This window comes from Talaromyces marneffei, chromosome 5, assembly GCF_009556855.1.
Source record: "Talaromyces marneffei chromosome 5, complete sequence".
Taxonomy (NCBI): Eukaryota; Fungi; Ascomycota; class Eurotiomycetes; order Eurotiales; family Trichocomaceae; genus Talaromyces; species Talaromyces marneffei.
The window spans coordinates 3,021,867-3,041,854 of NC_072352.1; the positions used below are offsets into that span (position 1 = coordinate 3,021,867).

Consider the following 19,988-nt stretch of genomic DNA (forward strand, 5'->3'; position numbering starts at 1 on the left):
TGTTATCGTATGGAGGTGGCAAATCTTGCTTTTGACATGACGCACATCTCTCTTCCAGGCGACTTGTTAGTCGATCCAATGATGGTCAACATGTGATATAGACTTTCTGTCAGATCGCTTCTAATTCGTGGGCCGAGGCAATATGAGCTCCGGAGCGTGACCGAAGCATTTGAGTTTCTTGCACAAAAAAAAATCTTTTCCTGGAATTGCTAGCACACTTAGTACTAGGCTTCGAGAAAATCCGGAGTGAGTAACAATCACAAATAAACTTCTCGGACCCATTCATTTCAGCGACAGAGGACCCGGTTTTTCTTCGCTGTTTCGATATTTTTTCGCGGGGCATGCCGATGTAGCGCCAGCTAAAGAAAAAGGGGGGTGGAAAAATCGATCGAAGAGTAAAAAAAAAAAAGGAAAAAGAAAAGAGACATAGTCCAAACAGACTACCGGGAAGACGGCAGGATGGAGTCGTCGGCGCTGATTATGGAGCTGGAGCACAAACTGGAGTCTGGGGGAGGGTCCCCTTAGGCTGATCTTTTAGTCTTATTTCGGGGCTAAATTTTGATAGCGTTGTCAAGGGGCTAACTTTGTTCAGCGGTAAGCATTAATACGCGATGACTTGTAACTTGTAATCAGGAGTAAGCACGGAATGTCGGTAAGGGGCTGGATTGAACAGACCCATGTTTCGAGAGCGTGAATAGGATATTTACGGTACTAAAAATCCTAGACCACGACGCAATGTCGGTGCCAACAAGACCTTCTCTAATCTACCCCATAGTTACTCCAGGAGTCCAGATTATAATTTTTTCTAGACGATATGCCGGAGAAGCCTTGATTCAGACATGGAATATGATTTAATGCAGATCAAATCAAATAATCTCCGGCATAAACAAGCCCCTAACTTACCTGTTCAGAACGGGACTATGTTTCTTCTTTGACAAGATGTTCAGGGGGGAATTTAGTTACCCATTTACGAATACGTCCAATAGTTCCAGGCAGGCCGACGAGAACCGAGCCTATCTAGTATCGAGGTAGCCTATCGCTGGTCTGGCACGACGGTTTGTGTGTGCATAGCATAGCCCCGTACGAGCATCTCTCGAGAGTGTAGCCGATCGCTCCCTAGTACTCCGTACACTGCCTGCACGAAATAAGATAGATCCCGATCAGCTAGCCCGGCTGGGGTGGGTGGCCACTAAATTAGAATTTAGACCTAACTGCCAGCCTACCAGCCTTGTACGTACTCCATACATACTCAGTAGTATTCACTCCAGAAAATCTATGATCCTCTCACTTTTTCAGTCCTTCTAGAACGAACGAACGGTTCTCGAATAGGATCGAGAGAGGCTGCCCGTAATAGCCGCTCGATGATTTCTCGGGTCGGCTTGTCACATCGTTCCACGTTGGTTGAGGAATGTCTTCCCCCTTTGAGACTAAAACAAATTCTATTTTATTATTGCTACGTCGGTACCTAGGGACGTGCTACGTAGCGGTTATCCATGTCGCAGGCGCGTGTGCGAGTCACGAATCTGGTTGGGTGGCCACTCCTGGTTAGTTCGTAGTACGAGCACCAAGTTGGGAGGCCACGTACAGTCCAACCTCAACCCCCTTATTTTGCGAACAGGCTTTGGCCGGCATTTCTAACTAATTGTCGAGTCAACATCTTCCTGTTTCATTCTGTCATGCAGTAGAGTAATAGTCTAAATGGCAAATCCTGGGGGAAATAGACAGTTGTTAGAGTGTTTGCCTCCCACCGCTTTTTGAGGCCACGGCCATTGCACCAATCAGAGCACAGGAACTATACGATCAGCCAATCACCGCTGAGACATCGTGGCTGAGTGGACCGTATCTGTTTCAGGCATAGCACGTTGCAAATTCTTCGCCATTAGTCCTAATCGGGAATTAAACCGGAGCCTTTCCCGAAGAGAAAAAAGTAAAAATTTTTGGGACGAAAAAATTTGTTTTTGCCTTTGCCCTAAGAGAAAAAGGAAAAAAAAAAAAAAAAAATTACTACTAGTCGGCTTGGGCGGTTGGGCGAGGGGCCACACAGCGATAAATAATCTTGCCAGCCCACTCTCCCTCACCCCTCCTTTTTCTTCTTCTTCCTACTATCTTTCAGTTCTCTTTTTTCCCTTTCCTACCTAATATTCCCTTCGTCTCTTACATACAAGAGGTCGGGTCGTTGTTTTTCGTCTTTCTTGTCTACAAGAATTAGATTAGACAGCAGATAGAATCGTTTTTTCTGTCTTTCGGGCCTCTTTCGAGTAACGCATTTGCGAGCAAAACCCGCAGATACGTCGGCCGCCACAAACAAAAACCACCGAAAAAAAAGACTTGCAGATACCCTCATAGATCAGTCTTTGCATTTTCCGCCGCCTCTAATATTTCCCTTTCACGATTTTCACCACGTCGTCCAACACCAAAATGCCTGCTGTTGATGTTTCTTCCATTCCCGCCGTCTCAGGCAAGGAGACCGCCGACTCCGTCGCCGTTGTCGAGAGCTTGATCCAGAACTTGTCCATCTCCAAGACCCCCGATGAGGCCAACATTCACGCCAACAACCTCGCCACTCTTTTGAACGGCCCCATCGAGGAGAAGATCGTCCCCCTCAAGGCTGTTGAGTCCCTCAAGAAGCAGCTCTCCAACAAGAAGGATGCCAACGCTCGTGAGCGTGCCGTTGAGGCCATCCGTGCCATCGCTGAGCACTCTTCCGTTGCTCCCGGTGTCGAGCCTCACTTGGTCACTCTTTTGGGCCCCACCCTCAATGCCGTTGGTGACAAGATGACCAATGTCAAGAACGCTGCCCAGGTGGCTGCTATCGCTCTCGTTAAGGCCATCAACCCTAACGCCACAAAGGCTGCCCTTCCTTCCATCATCAACTCCATTCTCTCTGCCCAGAAGTGGCCCGAGAAGATGACCGGTCTTCAGTGCATTGAAGCTCTTGTTGAGACCGCCCCTGCCCAGCTTGCTTTCCTCGTCCCAGACCTCATTCCTGTCGTCTCCGAATCCATGTGGGACACCAAGCCTGAGGTCAAGAAGGCCGCCTACGGTACCATGGAGAAGATCTGTGGCTTGATCGTCAACAAGGATATTGAGCGTTTCATTCCTGAGCTCATCAAGTGTATTTCCAAGCCTGAGAATGTCCCTGAGACTGTTCACTTGCTCGGTGCTACCACTTTCGTCACTGATGTTCACGAGCCTACCTTGGCCATCATGGTTCCTCTTCTTGAGCGTGGTCTTGCTGAGCGTGAGACTGCCATCAAGCGTAAGTCTGCCGTCATCGTCGACAACATGTGTAAGCTTGTCGAGGATCCTCAGATCGTCGCCTCTTTCTTGCCCAAGTTGATGCCCGCTCTCAACAAGAACCACGAGACTCTCGCCGACCCTGAGGCTCGTGAAAAGACCAAGCAAGCCCTTGACACTTTGATCCGTGTCGGTGATGTCAAGGACGGCAAGATCCCCGAAGTGTCTCACGCCGGTGATGTTGCTACCGTCTCCGCTATCCTCAAGGAGATCCTTGAGCCCAAGTACAAGGCTCAAATTGCCGGCTGCGAGGCCACCATTGACTATATTTCTGCTATTGCCGGTCAGCTCATTGACGAGAAGGTTGTTGAGGTTATCAGCTGGACTGAGAACACCACTCCTTACTTGGTCGCTCTCATCGGTGAGGCTGATGCCAAGTCCACTGCCGAGACTCTCCGCAAGCGTGCTTCTCCTGCTGCCACTGAGGAGGAGGAAATCAACCCTGACGAAGAAGAAGGAGAGGATCTCTGCAACTGTACCTTCAACTTGGCTTACGGTGCTAAGATCTTGCTCAACCAGACTCACTTGCGTTTGAAGCGTGGTCAGCGTTACGGTCTTTTGGGACCTAACGGTTCTGGAAAGTCCACCCTCATGCGTGCCATCAACAACGAGCAGGTCGAGGGTTTCCCCAAGAAGAGCGAGGTCAAGACTGTCTTCGTCGAGCACGACCTTGACGCTGCTGATACTGAGCAGACCGTCATTGGCTGGACCCAGAAGAAGCTCGAGAGCGTTGGTATTAACCTTCCTCAGAAGGAGATTGAGGCCCAGCTTCTTGAGTTCGGTTTCCTCCAGGAGCAGTTCGAGAACCCCATCACCTCTCTTTCTGGTGGTTGGAAGATGAAGTTGGCTTTGGCCCGTGCCGTCTTCGAGAAGCCCGATATCCTGCTTCTCGACGAGCCCACCAACCACTTGGACGTCAAGAACGTTGCCTGGTTGGAGCAGTACCTCATCAACTCTCCTTGCACTTCCATCATTGTCTCCCACGATAGCAAGTTCTTGGACAATGTCATCCAGCACGTTATTCACTATGAGCGCTTCAAGCTCCGCCGCTACCGTGGTACTCTCAGTGAGTTCGTCAAGAAGGTTCCCTCTGCTCGCTCCTACTACGAGCTCGGTGCCTCTGAGATGGAGTTTAAGTTCCCCGAGCCCGGTTTCCTTGAGGGTGTCAAGACCAAGGCTAAGGCCATTGTCCGTGTCACCAACATGTCCTTCCAGTACCCCGGTACTCCCAAGCCTCAGATCCAGGACATCACTTTCCAGGTCTCTCTTGGATCTCGTATTGCCGTCATTGGTCCCAACGGTGCTGGAAAGTCTACTCTTGTTAACGTCTTGACTGGTGAACTTATCCCCACTGCTGGTGATGTCTACCAGCACGAGAACATCCGTATTGCTTACATTAAGCAACACGCTTTCGCTCATATCGATAACCATCTGGACAAGACTCCTTCCGAGTACATTCAGTGGCGTTTCCAGACTGGCGAGGACCGTGAGACCATGGACCGTGCCAACAAGATCGTCACTGAGGAAGATGAGAAGGCTATGGACAAGATCTACAAGATCGAAGGTACCTCTCGTCGTGTCATTGGTATCCACTCTCGTCGTAAGTTCAAGAACTCTTACGAGTATGAGTGTTCTTTCGCCCTTGGTGACAACATTGGTATGAAGAACGAGAAGTGGACTCCTATGTCTACTCAGGACAACGCCTGGATTCCTCGTAACGAAATCTTGGCCTCTCACGCTAAGATGGTTGCCGAGGTCGATCAGAAGGAAGCCCTTGCTAGCGGTCAGTTCCGTCCCTTGGTTCGTCGTGAGATTGAAATCCACTGTGCCAACTTCGGTCTCGATGCTGAGCTTGTTTCTCACTCCCGTATGCGTGGTCTCTCTGGTGGTCAGCGTGTCAAGGTCGTCCTTGCCGCCTGCTCTTGGCAACGTCCTCACTTGATCGTCCTTGACGAGCCTACCAACTACCTTGACCGTGACTCCCTTGGTGCCTTGTCTAAGGCTATCAAGACCTTCGAGGGTGGTGTCGTCATTATCACTCACTCCCGTGAGTTCACCGAGAACCTCACCGAGGAAGTTTGGGCTGTTATGGATGGAAGAATGACTCCTTCTGGTCACAATTGGGTACAAGGGCAGGGGTCAGGTGTCCGCATCGACCAGACCAAAAAGGACGAGGAAGACACATTTGACGCGCTCGGAAACAAAGTCGAGAAGGTCGAGAAGAAGGCTAAGTTGTCCGCAAGCGAGCTCCGGAAGAAGAGAAAGGATAGGATGGCTCGCCGCAAGCGAGGAGAGGAGGTGTTCTCTGATGAAGAGTAAACTTGAAATGAACAAAAAAAAACCAAAAAGAGGAATTTCATGGTTAGCGGAGTTTAGTTTATGAGTAATGCATATTTCCTATGTCTTATTTCCTTGTTTACTTTTTGCGTGGTCTTAATGTATCTATTCCTGTGCCTTCGAATGCATATAGACTTTACACATTCAGATCTTTTGTTGTACTGTAAATTGTCGTAGGACCCGGATGAAGTCAAGTTTGATGCTATGGGAAATAAAATCGAGGAGACCAAGAAAAAGGCGAAGTTGTCGGCCTCTGAGCTTCGTAAGAAGCGCAAGGACCGTATGGCTCGTTGCAAGCGTGGAGAGGAAGTTTTCTCTGATGAAGACGAGTAAAAAGTGATAAAAAACAACTGGAAAACATTCCTTATTGGTTTATCTCATGGTTAACGGAGTTCAGTTATGATTAATGCATGTTTCCTATGTCTCGTTTCATTTGTTACTCTCTGCGTGGTCAAATGTATCTATTCTTATGTTTCTGAATGCCCATATAGTTTACACATTCATATCCTTCCATATTGCGTTGTACTTGTGAAAAATCGTACTGTTACGCTCTCTGTGGTGTTCTATATAGAAGTGCCAAGACTTTGAATCTTGGCGTTGCAGATTCCCGTACCACGAGGAGTACCCGAAGCTAATCCCGAAACAGGATAGCTCCATGGAGCTGCGTCCAAGCTAGACTATAATTAGAATAATCTTGCATGATCCAATCTTTACCTCGATTTTGATCGGTTGCATTCAACTTTATTTTTGCCTCAGTTTTCAACTTGGAGTGTGCAGCTATAGGGGCAAAATGTGAGCGGATTGAGTAGTTCAACTCTGGATCTCGATTCTCCAGATTCGGAGCGGTCATCCTAGGTGTATTTAGTGGTTCGTTTATCACAGTATTTGATACTTTGATCATGTTGAGATGCCGGGGTTATTTGCCCAACTGGACCATTATTTCCATGAGGTCGATGAAATTATCTAGTCTAATCCTCATCTCACGAAGTCCGGCCACCTCAAACACCTCGGGCTCCTGATGCAAATACCGCCTGCCCCCGTCCCGTCCTCGTGGTGTTCAATACTGAACCCCAGATGAGCTTTTTCAGCTCCTGAAGGAACGTGAAGATAAGTTGAGAATTGCTAATTCTTGCTACCCCTGCAGCAATAAATAAAATAAGGATTACATTTATAATAATGATGATAATGAAGTGGGTGTATTTAGCTGTAGAATTAAGTCTTCTAAGGTCTTTTGTCTAAGCTCGAATAGAGTCCCTATACTGATATAATAAGGTCGTCATCTACTAAAGGAGTTACGCACTGGGTACTGTTAAATACAATAGGATATTGTTATGAGACAAGAGTCCTATCTAGAATTTGACTATATACCCAGTACCTCATGATGACAAAGCTTGAAACCATCATATCACATAAGCCAACATCTCGACTCGACTTCCCTATACAACAACGATAGCTTGGAATCGCCTTATAATCTACTATGACTTGCCTTAAATATTACATCAGACAGTACTACAACTATCCTTACTTTTTTGTTTCTTATTAATAAGCTGGTTGAAAATCTGCTCTTGAAGCTCTTTATTTAACTTGACTCCATCCTCATCATACTACTTAAACGTAGGACTTCTTACTTCACTACCATCTTATCTTATACTTAGAATCTCGCGCAAGCTAAATTTAATTTTCTCCCACAACTAGAGAGCTACTTCTAAAGATGGACTTGAACAATAGACTACTTGAACATTTCACTAATTTTACTTCACCAACCCGTTCGATTGAACTTCTACAAAATACTGAAGCAGCCCACCCCGCCCATCAGATAGAGCATAATTACTCACTTGATCACTTCTCTGCCACATATCGGCAATCCTTGTATTGAATTGTCTTCTCCTTTATAAGTGAGCTCTCTTGAATTTTCATGGCTCACTCATGTTGTAGCATCGAATATACCTGTTGATTATGACATCCCTGGTACAGAACCTTGAAGTGAGAATCGGTAATCATAAAGTAGCGCCGAAGATGTTGATTGAGATGCGATGGCAATGACCGACGCTGATGCATCGAACGCGACGACGTAGGGAGTCCCAAGCTCAAGATGCTCGAGTTGTATATAAAGGACTAAGACAGGAACCCTTATTTTTATGTTTTTCGGAATGTGGGAAAAGCTTCAAAAACTGTCGTTAGATATGGGTTCCGGTCTCAGTCCTTTATGTATTTTTATCCTTAGATATCACTATCTCAACTCAGCCAGCCAACTGACGAAGAATGACTTTCCGCATAGTTACCCTCTAAGTTAGTTATTAGTTATATCGAACCCGAGTCGTAAGGCGTCCTAGAGGGTAGATAATAGGTGCGAGTTAAATTCATATTTATATATATTAAACATTGAAATATGGGCGCCTATTAGCAGCGAAGCATACGGTATACGAAATTTTTAGATTCAAAGCAAGCCATGTTATACTACGCCCTATGGTCACATTCGCTAATATCGCTACGTACGTAGCACCACTACAATAAACGTGGGTCTTGCTCCAACCCTATTAGACTTTCACGAAGTCGAAAAGATGTACTTAAGTTGAAATATCAGTCAGATCGTCATAGAATGAAGTTATTCAGGGCGACAAGCTCAGTCTGACCGCCTTGCCGTTGCTTGGCAGAAAAATCCACGCGTCGGGGGGCTCTGATTGGCTGCAACTCAAGGTTAGTGCGCATTCCAAGAGTTCCAAGATAGGTACCTACCAAGACTGGACGTCTCCCCCCCCCCCCCCAAAATCCCCAGCCTCCATTGCTCCTGATTTGACATCTAAACTCATCGATAGGATCATGAGGTTATGAACTGAGAGCTGAGAAGCCGATTCATCAAATGCAGAGGCGCTCGTCCGACAATTCGGACGGGACCGACCATTCCTCGAAGAGTCGTCCGCCTCTGCGCCTGTCAACCGATCCTGGTCATGGAGCTTCAACAACCACCGCGAACTCAGATACCGACCAAGCCTTGCAGTCGCAAATAGCTTCTACTCCCGTTGCTCTCACAAATTCCGATCATCGCCTCAATAATAATAATAATTCCGTCGTTTCCCCTCGATCCCGGACCTCGAGTGCCGTCCGAAACTCCTTCTCCTCTCTCGCCTCAGCTTCGCATGCCTCCCCGTCGCCGACGCCTTCCCCCAAGCCAACGGCCGCAATGATGCCCTTGGCGTCCCGGCAACTCTCTTTTGAGAGCTCGCCAGAAACCTCTCAGCGCGTTCGACACCATCGGCTTCGCAGTCCGTGGTCGATATCTATTCTGGCTCTGTCCACCGCACTTGCCGGTGTCTTCTTTCTCCTATACATCGCACATTCCTTTGTGAATCGGTCTGTTGGCGCCGATGGCTGTCGGGTGCCCATGATGAGTCCGACTTATTTGCGAATGGTCGGATTCGATGCTGAGCATACGAGGTTTGCAAGCAAATACAATCTTTATCTCTACCGCGAAGAGGGTGTCGACCATTATTCGCAGGAGAACATCGGGGTATGTTCCTCTATCAATCGTTATAGTTCATAAGAGTTCGAAATACTAACTGATATGGATCTAGCTAAGTGGTGCACCAGTTCTCTTTCTCCCCGGAAACGCTGGTAGCTACAAACAGGTCCGCTCACTGGCCGCCGAAGCCTCGCGACACTTTCAGGACGTTATTTCGTATGATAAGGACCGTCTGGACGCAGGAACTCGCAACTTGGATTTTTTTATGGTTGACTTCAATGAGGATATGGCTGCCTTCCACGGTCAGACTATTTTGGATCAAGCGGAATACGTCAACGAGGCACTTGCGTATATTCTCTCTCTATACCACGACCCCAATCGCTCGCATCGCGATCCCAGTCTACCGGATCCGAGTTCCGTTATCTTGATCGGCCACTCAATGGGTGGTATTGTGGCGCGCACAGTCTTGACCATGGCCAATTACCAAGCGAACTCCGTTAACACCATTATCACCATGTCTGCTCCCCACGCCAAGCCACCTGTATCCTTTGATTCCGACATTGTCCATACCTACAAGCAAATCAACGACTATTGGCGAGGCGCATATTTGCAGGAATGGGCAAACAACAACCCCCTTTGGCATGTCACATTGATATCAATCGCAGGAGGTGCGAGGGATAATGTTGTTCCATCAGACTATTCTAGTCTCGCTTCACTTGTTCCTGAGACTCACGGCTTCACGGTATTTACATCGAGTATCCCGGATGTGTGGGTAGGAACCGATCATTTGTCCATCACCTGGTGCGATCAATTCCGAAAAGTTGTGATTAAATCACTTTATGAGGTGGTGGATGTCCATCGGCCAAGTCAGACTAAGCCCCGAGCGGAACGTATGCGCATTTTCAAGAAATGGTTCTTGACCGGGATGGAGTCAACCGCGGAGCGCACGCTTCCACAGCAGGGTAAGCTCTTTCTCCTTTCTATAGTTTTCCTACTAATTCGATTGATGTAGAACCCGATTACCTTCTTACACTAGAGTCGAGCACCAACAAAATCCTGCCCCAAGGCGAACGTCTCGTTCTACGCGAGTTAGGGAATCATCAAGATTCGGTAGCGCATCTAATGCCCGTTCCTCCGCAAGGTGTTCCAGGGAAGAAATTCACTCTCCTTACAGACCAGCCTTTTGACCAACCAGATGGAAAGTTGGAGGTCCTGTTTTGTACGGTTTTCCCCATGCAAGCCGGACGTGGAGCCTCCCTCTTCTCAATGAGGATAGATCTTTCGCGTGGTGGGTCAGGCTCCACACGTCTAGCATGTAAGAATGCGGCTCCAGATAGGATACATCTTCCCGCATCTACGTCTTCATCACAAAACGCATTCAGCGAAGGCCCGCCTTTTTCGTATTTGCAATACGAGTTGGAGGAATTGTCCGACCATCAGTTCGTCGCCGTGGTAGACAAAGCTCAGGCTCGCACGAACGGATGGGTGATTGCAGAGTTTTCCGATAGCTCCGATGCAGTTATTCCGACTCGCGTTGGACTTGGAAGGTTGCTCAGTGTCGGACTTCATATGAAGCTGCCCGCCAACAGGCCGATGCTTACAGAAGTCAAGATTCCGTCATTACATTCGAGCTTACTTGCGTACAAACTTTCGGTACACAGTGCAGGCTGCTCTGATTCGTCTCCACTCTTCACTCCTCTTTTGCGCCAGTCAATGCCGGAGCCTCACGAATCCAAGTTTTTTGTCAATGTCCATGATGTCGATGTAAACCTTCATGGTGTGGCCCCATATATGCCTCCACCGTTACGTGAAGAAGCAGCGTATGGAGTTTCTTTCCACTTATGGTCCGACCCAACATGCGCATCGAGCGTTGAATTGTCGTTGAAAGTCAGCATTCCGCACAGTTGTGGAGAACTGGTGATGCGTTATAGAACCGTTTTTGCAGCATTCCCGCTATTGGTTGTTGCTCTTGTTCTGCGTAAACAATTCAAAATTTATGACGAAACGGGCTATTTCATTACGTTCATGGAGAGTTTGAACCTTTGTCTACGCTCATCGCTTCCTATAGTTATTGCCATATTGTCATTATTGGCATCGTCACTCGCCTCTAGCCGACGACTTCCTCCGAATGATGATCCCTTCCATTGGCGCCGGAATTCGACAGACACAGCAGTTGATTTCACCAAATATGATCTTCTCCTCGGAGCACAGGATGCATTTTTCTGGTTCCTTGTTCCTTTGTTTGGACTGGTTAGCATTGGTGCATGTGTTGTAATAAATTATGCATCTTTGTTGATTTTGAGCTTGTTGTCATCGCTGTATGGGATGCTGCGGACAAGGACGGGCTACATTCGCCGCGAAGACCGGTTTGTACTCATCGAAGTCTATTATTATGATTCTAAGCTAATTCGTTCAGGAACGGACCGATTTTCTCCCATCCAAGTCCGCGCCGAAGGATAATCAACGCTTGCATACTGCTAGTTCTTGTTGCAACTGTGATACCATACCAATTTGCATACATGGTTGCATGCATGGTGCAAGTGGCGACATGTGTACGGGCACTGTGGCATGTTCGAGAGACGGTACTTAGCCCATGAAACTCGGTCTTTGTGAGTTATGTACTGACTGACGGTAGCAGCGACAGGCAAAAAGCGCGAGTTTCTTCAACTATGCGCACTCGATCTTTACGCTCATGCTTTGGGTCCTCCCAATCAACATTCTTGTACTCGTGGTCTGGGTACACAATCTGGCTGTACACTGGTTGACACCATTTTCCTCGCACCACAACGTACTATCCATCATGCCATTCCTTATCCTCGTGGAGACCATGACCAGCGGACTCATGATTCCGCGAATCTTCTCACGGTTTGTCTCTCCCATCGCTGTTTTAATGACCGTACTAATGAAAACAGAGCCAAACATATAACGTACATCCTTCTCTTTTGCCTCGCTGGGTACTCAGCTCTCTACGGTGTCTCATACGCCTACCTCCTTCACCACGTGGCCAATATATTCTCAGCATGGCTTGTAATCATATACCTCGCATCGGGCGGCTTTTCTGTACAACGTTTCATTCGAATCCTAGAAACAGACGATTATCATTCTAATAGCAACACAAAGAGCGGCGGTGGTAATAGCTTTGTATCAGAGAAGGATACAGGCAAACATCATATCAAGAAGAAGCCCTAATAGATTTTACAGTTTTTCTTTCGTTCTTTTTTTTTTTTTTTTGTATTTATTCTTTTTTTCTCTCTCTCTCTCTCTTCATTTCTACGTTTGTATATGTTTTTTGCCTCTGCATAGACCGGCGCGTTTTCATGATTCTTAGCGTCTTGTCTTTCTTCTGTCTGTCTGTCTGTCTGTTGTTGCTGTTGTTGCTGTTGATGTTGTTACCACGCTGTCATGGATATGCATGTACATCTACACGTTTGTTTTTACGCTCGGAGTCTTTGACGCCGCGACTTAGTAATAGTTTTTTTCATTTCTTTTTCTTATACATAGACTTGTTGAAAGACGGCGTTGTCTAATTGAAAGTTCTTGACTTGGTGCTGATAACGACATAGTGATTCTAGATCTGTCTACTCCTTTTCCGAGGGAAACATAGGCAACTATATTCAATAAAATACGTAATTCCGTAGCCATTTACGTGAGCTCCAGAGTGCATGTGTTAGTTAGTATTTGAGGTTAAATAAAAAACAATTTACTCCGATGCTATCCGAGACTGGACCCTCGAACTCCGAGACCCAGTTTTTGGGGCGACGGCAAACCGAGAATATCGAGGGGCATCTACGGATAGTTAACCCGAACTAGATATTCTTAGGGTTACGCATCATGCACGGCAGAACAGTCCACTATCAAACTTCTAGATGCAAAGGCATTTTTGATTATATGGAGAGATAAAATATAGAAATCCGGGCGATAATTAGACTCCATGACCTAGGTATCTCTGCTTTGGCAAGGCTGAACGCCACGTGTATGGCTACAATACGCCCAATGTTGCTGTATGAGATTGTAATCCATGTGCTTGGGCTTGTAGGAATAAGCAACTGCCTAGTTATAAACCAACGATAGACGGCTTTCCTCTCTTCACAATGCTCTTGTCATTCATCTGGGCCATTTCATATACCAGAAACTATATCTTGAATCTGCTACGAGCGGTTGTACCTTTATTCTCGACATGGACCGAAACCCGATGCTCAACAAGATGAAGACAAGCTGCAGTCATGTCAATTGTGACTCGTGCAAGCACCCTGGTCCATTGAATTCAATCCCCTTGGGCATCATCAAACACGGTTGGACATGTGTAATGATTGCTCCTCCCGCTCTATCCTTCATTCATCACTGCTGAATTCTGTCCATAATCCATGGTACATGTTGCAAGTTTGTCTTAGTGACGTGTTAATCACACATTACGAGTATCCAGTGCAGATGAACGATATAAAAAAGATAGTCTCAATATTCAATGCAATTAATTGATCAGTACTAGGGGATGTTGATCCTTGACAACAACCCTCATCAAAAGTGGGGCCGCGCGTCAGAAAAGTCTCAATCCCATTAGGGCTATCCCGCGGCAAGCCCTAACCAGCCATTCATTCCCAAAGTGGAGTCTATGGCGTTTTTGTTATGTTATACAAACCTCATTGCCCCTGACAGTTGTACCTGAAGAAAGAAAAAAATTTTCAGCATGAGTAGGATCACTACGATGTAACAAGGTGATGGCGAAGATCCATTTTCTCTTTGAGGCCATGGGTTACGGGGAATAAATGTCTGGTTTATGGAGATGATGGGCCGAGGATAGGCGATTGTTTACTTTTCTGCGTTGTAGCCTTGTTTCTGTAGACTCTATAGACTCGTCGAGTCTATTCCATCGTCCATACATACTACGTAGTATGCTAACTACGTGACTCATAACTAGACGAACTAAGCCTGCTTAATAATACCTCAATTACAAAAGACAAACCTCGCAAATGACGTCGACAAACATAACTAACTATGACTAAGGTTGACTCATGATGCACACAGCCATGTTCCTGGCCACGCCTACAGAGCGCGGAGTTCTCATTCCTAGCCTTCCACTACCACTCCGTAGCCTAAAAAAGACATCATCCTGATCCGTGCAATAGTTCATACTCTCTGCAGGGCTGAGGTCGGTAAAAAGTGGATCCATCGGAATAAACAATCGTCCTCGGAATAAGAATCCACTCTAATCCGATGTCTCTCGGAGTAGCCGTGACAAATGTTTTCCCTGCATACATTGTCCACACTCTATACTCCATAAGGACTCCGTCAACAAGCCAGGCCTCACAAGGCTCATACTGTGGTTCTGGTTGGTCAGGAATTTGAATATGCCGGGCCTAGTGGCTTGATTCTGGCCCTTTGGATCCGGATCGTTATGGATCGTGCTGGTCTCGGAGTTGGAGTGGATTCGAAATAAGTCTATAGAAAAAAAATTGGTGATATTGAAGTATACTTCGAAGTCTATGAGGGATTGGAAGAAGTATATAAGGAGCTGTGATTCCTGTTGGATTTGGTTCTTATCCTCGTCACAATTCAAACAAGAACAACAAACAAGGGCCAACAAGAACAGCCTCCAAAGCAAAATATCAATCAATCATCCTCTACATTATCATCATCATCATCCTTCTACATACAAACAAACCATCTCCTCCAACCCTCTCTTAAGATAATCACAATGTTCGGTCTCGACGCCCCCAAAATCACTCGCCGCGAATTCGACGGTTCCGACCCCCAACTCCAACTCGCTATGGCATTCGCAGCATCCAAGCGCAGCTCTTCCACGTCTTCGAGCAAGTCTGCATCCTCTCTGACGGATGTGCAGAAGAAGCGCCACAGCTTTTTCAAGGCTGCGGGGACTGTGTTTTCGTTGAAATGAACTCTCACCAATCAATCGGATGGATATCAGGCTTGAATCAAGAAGTCTGGCCTCAAAAGAAGCCAGAAAAGAAAAAAAAAAGAAAAAAAGTATCAACGAACGACACGACATGACTGCACATTCATTCACTCTGCTATCGACTTTGATTTTTGGTCGATTCATTCATTCATTCAATATACCACCTCGCGAAGACTTGACGCTGCATCTACAATAAGCTGCTTATTCAACAACACGGATAAAAACCATTGACGGACCGGAGTTTGGGATAGACATTTCATTTGTTTGTTATACTTAGGAGGTTTTTGGGATAATGATAATAATATTAATAACCATCATCACAACAAAATCTACAAGTAAGGAGTATATCAGCATAAAGAAGTCTTTATTCTTGTAATCCGTAAAAGTAAACAAATAACTATCCTAGCCCATCCGAACCGAACCGAACCATAACCTGGAATCAAATCAAAAGCAGACCCAATCTCCCAACCGAATAATCAATAAAAGAAAGACATCATAAACACATCGATAGATGGACGCGACCCGGCAGAAGAGAACAAAAGTCTAACCACCGAAACCATAAAGAGTACGGCCTTGTCGCTTAAGCGCATAGACCACATCCAACGAAGTCACGGTCTTCCTCTTAGCGTGCTCAGTGTAGGTGACGGCATCACGGATGACGGATTCAAGGAATGATTTGAGGACGCCGCGGGTTTCTTCGTAGATCACTACCCATCACCCAAACACATTAGTACACATATCCACCTGAAACGAAAAAAGATAGGAGAAGGACGGGGACGCACTAGCAGAAATACGCTTGACACCACCACGACGCGCAAGACGACGAATAGCGGGCTTGGTGATACCCTGGATGTTGTCGCGGAGAATCTTACGGTGACGCTTTGCGCCGCCTTTGCCGAGGCCTTTGCCGCCTTTTCCACCTGTGTGGACTGTTAGTATATAATAACGGACAAGAAGATGCTATAGTATATAGCATAGTACAATACTATGTCATGTCATGTCATGTCATGTTGTGATGTAAGTTGGTTGAAGTAGCGCGTTGCTTACGTAACGCAGGCTAGGCTATGCATCACGGCCCTCTAACACCACCTACATCACAACGACACGACAATGTCAAAAAACAGGGACAAATAAACAAAAAGAAACAAATACTTACGTCCAGACATGTTGACGAAATAGGTATTAAATCGAAAAGAGATGAAAAATCGATGAAAAAGTGATGAAACCCGACCAAATCGATGAAATTCGATGCGTGGTGGTAGATGAAAATGGACGCGTGGAGGGAAAGGAAAAAGGAAGAAAAATAATAAAGAGCGGGGGGAGGGGGATTAATCACTTAAATACAGCATCGGTCGGACCAGAGTTAGTACTAGTAAGTAGAAATAAGAAATGAGCAGGAAGGCAGCATACCGAAGTATGGCGCGGCAGGTGACTAAGCCTGCCCGCCCGCCTTAAAAGCAATGATAAAAGAATGTGTTTTTGGGCGCGTGATTGGCGGATTGATTGTGTCTTATGAGGTGCTGCTTTCCGATCGACTGTTTCGCGGTTTGGAGAGGCCAATCAGATCACAGAAATCAAAGGAGGTTGACGCCGGGTAGGCTAGAGCCAATCGGGAAGTCACGTGTTACCTTTCACAAGCTTGGGATTAGTTAACTAATGATCTTGACTCCTCGCTTTGACGAAGAAAAGGACTAAATTAGCGAGTTACGTATCTATGTGTATGATAGGTAAGGACAATATCTATCTCGGTACTAGTCAAGCCATTTTATCATTCATCATAATCGAGCGGTCAGAAGTGGCTCCATGTGTACTCTAACTCGTACCTGCTACACGTTGGCACCCCTCTGGACAGCTCATCAGGCCCGAACACCTGCAGGGACGAACTCAGGTACCCCCCCTACCTACCTATTTATCTTACTAATATGAGTCAATTCCTATATAACTGCTCGTCTCCTCATCTACTCATCTACGCTTCTACTCTTTTCTTCAATGTTCAAAATAAATGATATATGCATATCGATATGTATAACATAACTCATCTCATAATCTCATTTCTCGTCTCTCATCCATGACAATTGAAAACATGGTGGTCATCGGACGATAACAATATACATAACAGAAACAACAGAAAACGCCTCAACTCAGAAAGTAGAGATGACTTGAACATCAAACAAAAAGAAAAAACAGAAAACCACACAATTTCAATGTTCGATTTGATCGACACTTTTCCCAAACTCCGTGAACGAAACAATGCAACAATACTTGTCGAGAGACTCGAGACAAGCCAACGCCAGAAATCAAACCCACGGATAGCGACTCGGTTAAAATGCATTAGACAATAAGGATGTTGAATATCAAATAGAAGAGAAGACGGAAGACGTTCGAAATATGCTCATAGGTATCATGTCGGGATATTAGGTGTATGTTGAAAGATTCCACAACCTGAGCTAGATTGTGCGGGGATGGTTCGTATAGTGGTGAGGATTGAGTAGGTAAGTCGGGAATGATTGGGTTAACCACGAATAGCAGCAGGCGGCGATTCAGACATGAATCCCGATAGAGGGAGATGACCGGTACATGGTATTGAAAATAATCGGCGATCCATTAAACGAGTTCATTCCACTGTTCGAAGGTTCATTCTCAGCTTGCAAGTTCATTGCAACCCCCGAGTCAACACGAGATATGTTATCCGGCGATACACTGCCGGAATTGCTTTTGCTTGAGTTTAAACTGCCTTCCACTTTGGGCGAGCCAAACTAAAACCGTTAGTTCAAATGCACTCAACGATAGCATCAAACGGAGTGGCTGACTTACGAAACAGTACTTGTCAACCAATTCCTTGTAGGTAGGTGACTCCAAATGAGGTTTGCCGATAGCAGACGACTGGAAAGCATCCCTCGGGTGAGCATGGACAGTGCTCACGCTTTCACCTCGGGAAGACATGGACTTTGCTTTGGCTGACAAAGTAGTGCGGTCCTCGGTAGCGCCACTGCTTCGTGCTGCCGAAAGCGACAGTCCAAAATCATATCGATTGCCAAAAGCTTGACGACCAGGCTTCTCTCTTGGCTTGGGTGCTTCGAACAAGTCATGTGAATCCACAGCAGTCAGTCGAAACCCTAAGCTGTCGTCACGTCGATCACTCCCATCCAAGGACGGACCAAACTCGCCAAAGCTGGCGGGCGGCATCGAACGAGGCCTGGTGGCAGTAGACGGGTTATTTCTGCTGCGAGGCAACGTTCGAGCACCGGCCCGGGTCGGCTGCTGATTTTTATCACTGGTCTTGGTCTTTTCAGACTTGACAAACTGAATCTGATAGTTCATGCTGTCGTTGTTGTCCCAATACTCTTGTCCCGCTACTATATAGCGAATACAGACTTGAAGAGTCTTTGACCCCAAATCAGTGATGTCAGATAGTTTGATGCTGAAATCAAACCGATCGAACCCGTGGTGAGCCTGCTTCTTGCGAACATCGTGGTTATACTCCGCTGTGACTTCAGATACCGTCTTCCAATAATCAACAGTAAAACGAGCCACAACGTGCTTCTGGAACGCCAGATTGGCGACAGATACCACACCAACCAGATTTTTGTGATCAGGGGAGAGAAATACACGCTCCAAACGGACGGGTTGTTGTTTACGGGTTGCTGGATTGGAAGGAAAATTGGGCAACTTGATTTCCCATTCGGCGCTTGGCTGTGGCCTTGTGAACGGGTATTCGTGCTCCTCGCAGTATGTCTCAACTGGAGAGGTGTTGGCACTGACCGCCAAAGGCTTGTCGAGCTGAAGAAAGTGTCGGATGTGTTCTAGTTGCGCATCGAAGTGGACGTTTTTCGAAAAGGTCGGGGTTCCAGGCATGCTGGAAGGTCGACGTCTTGACCGCAAGGCCGGACGGACCAGTTCACCAGATTTCTTGCGAACCATGGGGGGTTTGGGTCCTTCATCATCTCCGTCACGATCACTTTCAGAGGACGTCTCTATCGAGTCAGTAATCAAAAGACTGCCTTCTGTGGACGAACGCGAATGAGAAATCTTTCGTGCTTCAGGTGTAAGTGCGGGCACTACACCAGCCATTGGGCTGGGTTGTTTCTTTTCTTCCCGTTCTTCATTCTTCTTCTGAGCGTTCAGTGTCCGAATGGCGGCGTCGATCAAATCCATATGACGGACGTCCGTTGGCAAACCTTCCTCATCGCTCGAGTTTCCTGCCGACTCCGGTGGTGAAATTACGGCGCCTGAGGGGATGATGGCATTATTCCGGGGAGGAGGCGATTGTCGAAGACTAGCATGGGGGTCGACCGTCATAGACCTGTGATGTTAGCCAAATTCAAAAAAAAAAAAACCAGGACTGGTGGCTTACAATAAAGTCCTGTCGGTCGAATTGCCTTCTCCAGCAGGCGGAAGCGATATTTTGCTATACGAAGGACTGCGTCGGTGTCGTCGAAGATATGATTGTGATGAAAACGACGAACGAGGTAGTGTTTGGCGTTGGGGATGTGCATGAGGGAGTGAGTGGGAGGAGTGTGATGAGGACGCAGAGGAGGTCTCCAGCGAAGGCGAGTGGGTATGCATGTGGGAAAGCGACTCAGAGGTAACTGGAGTTTGTGCTAGGTGAGGTGGCGCTGCAGATGACATTTGAAGCGGCGAAGTGTATGGCATTGTATACAATGATATATCACAGAGCCAATGGTGGCTATTATGAGTGGTATTCCACCCTGGTTTTGTTAGATCGAGTAGCTCAATGGTTTGCATGCAAATTGCGATGGGGTGAATTAAAGCGATTGAAGCGATAGAGGTGAAGATAATCGATTGGAATGTTGGTGGTGGAGGGGCAAGGAGAAAAAAAGGAAGGTGGTATGATGTCCTCAGGTGTCGATCGATAAACTTCGTTGAGGAAGGCACGCCCGGTGTTTGAGACCGCAAATCCAGCAACATGAACCGAGCAACTCAAACTCACCTGTTCAAACGGCTATCAGACATGTACAAAGA

The 19,988-nt window shown here is 46.6% G+C and overlaps 4 protein-coding genes across 4 annotated transcripts; 2 read left to right on the forward strand and 2 right to left on the reverse strand.

Moving 5' to 3' along the window:
- Positions 1-2,418: 2,418 nt before the first annotated feature.
- Positions 2,419-5,616, forward strand: EYB26_007414 (uncharacterized protein; the record flags this gene model as incomplete). The annotated part of the gene is made up of 1 exon (XM_054266683.1): positions 2,419-5,616. The coding sequence occupies one exon, from the start codon at positions 2,419-2,421 to the stop codon at positions 5,614-5,616; it is 3,198 nt and encodes a 1,065-aa protein (XP_054122658.1).
- Positions 5,617-8,494: 2,878 nt separating this feature from the next.
- Positions 8,495-12,283, forward strand: EYB26_007415 (uncharacterized protein; the record flags this gene model as incomplete). Its single annotated transcript, XM_054266684.1, has 6 exons — positions 8,495-9,142; positions 9,207-10,056; positions 10,107-11,460; positions 11,511-11,676; positions 11,730-11,959; positions 12,007-12,283. The coding sequence occupies 6 exons, from the start codon at positions 8,495-8,497 to the stop codon at positions 12,281-12,283; spliced, it is 3,525 nt and encodes a 1,174-aa protein (XP_054122659.1).
- A 3,265-nt stretch (positions 12,284-15,548) lies between these two features.
- On the reverse strand, positions 15,549-16,171 carry EYB26_007416 (uncharacterized protein; the record flags this gene model as incomplete). Its single annotated transcript, XM_054266685.1, has 3 exons — positions 15,549-15,712; positions 15,788-15,925; positions 16,162-16,171. The coding sequence occupies 3 exons, from the start codon at positions 16,169-16,171 to the stop codon at positions 15,549-15,551; spliced, it is 312 nt and encodes a 103-aa protein (XP_054122660.1).
- A 1,374-nt stretch (positions 16,172-17,545) lies between these two features.
- EYB26_007417 (uncharacterized protein) lies at positions 17,546-19,658 on the reverse strand (the record flags this gene model as incomplete). The annotated part of the gene is made up of 3 exons (XM_054266686.1): positions 17,546-17,761; positions 17,820-19,308; positions 19,360-19,658. 3 exons carry the CDS (start codon positions 19,656-19,658, stop codon positions 17,546-17,548), a joined length of 2,004 nt encoding a protein of 667 aa, XP_054122661.1.
- Positions 19,659-19,988: the final 330 nt, after the last annotated feature.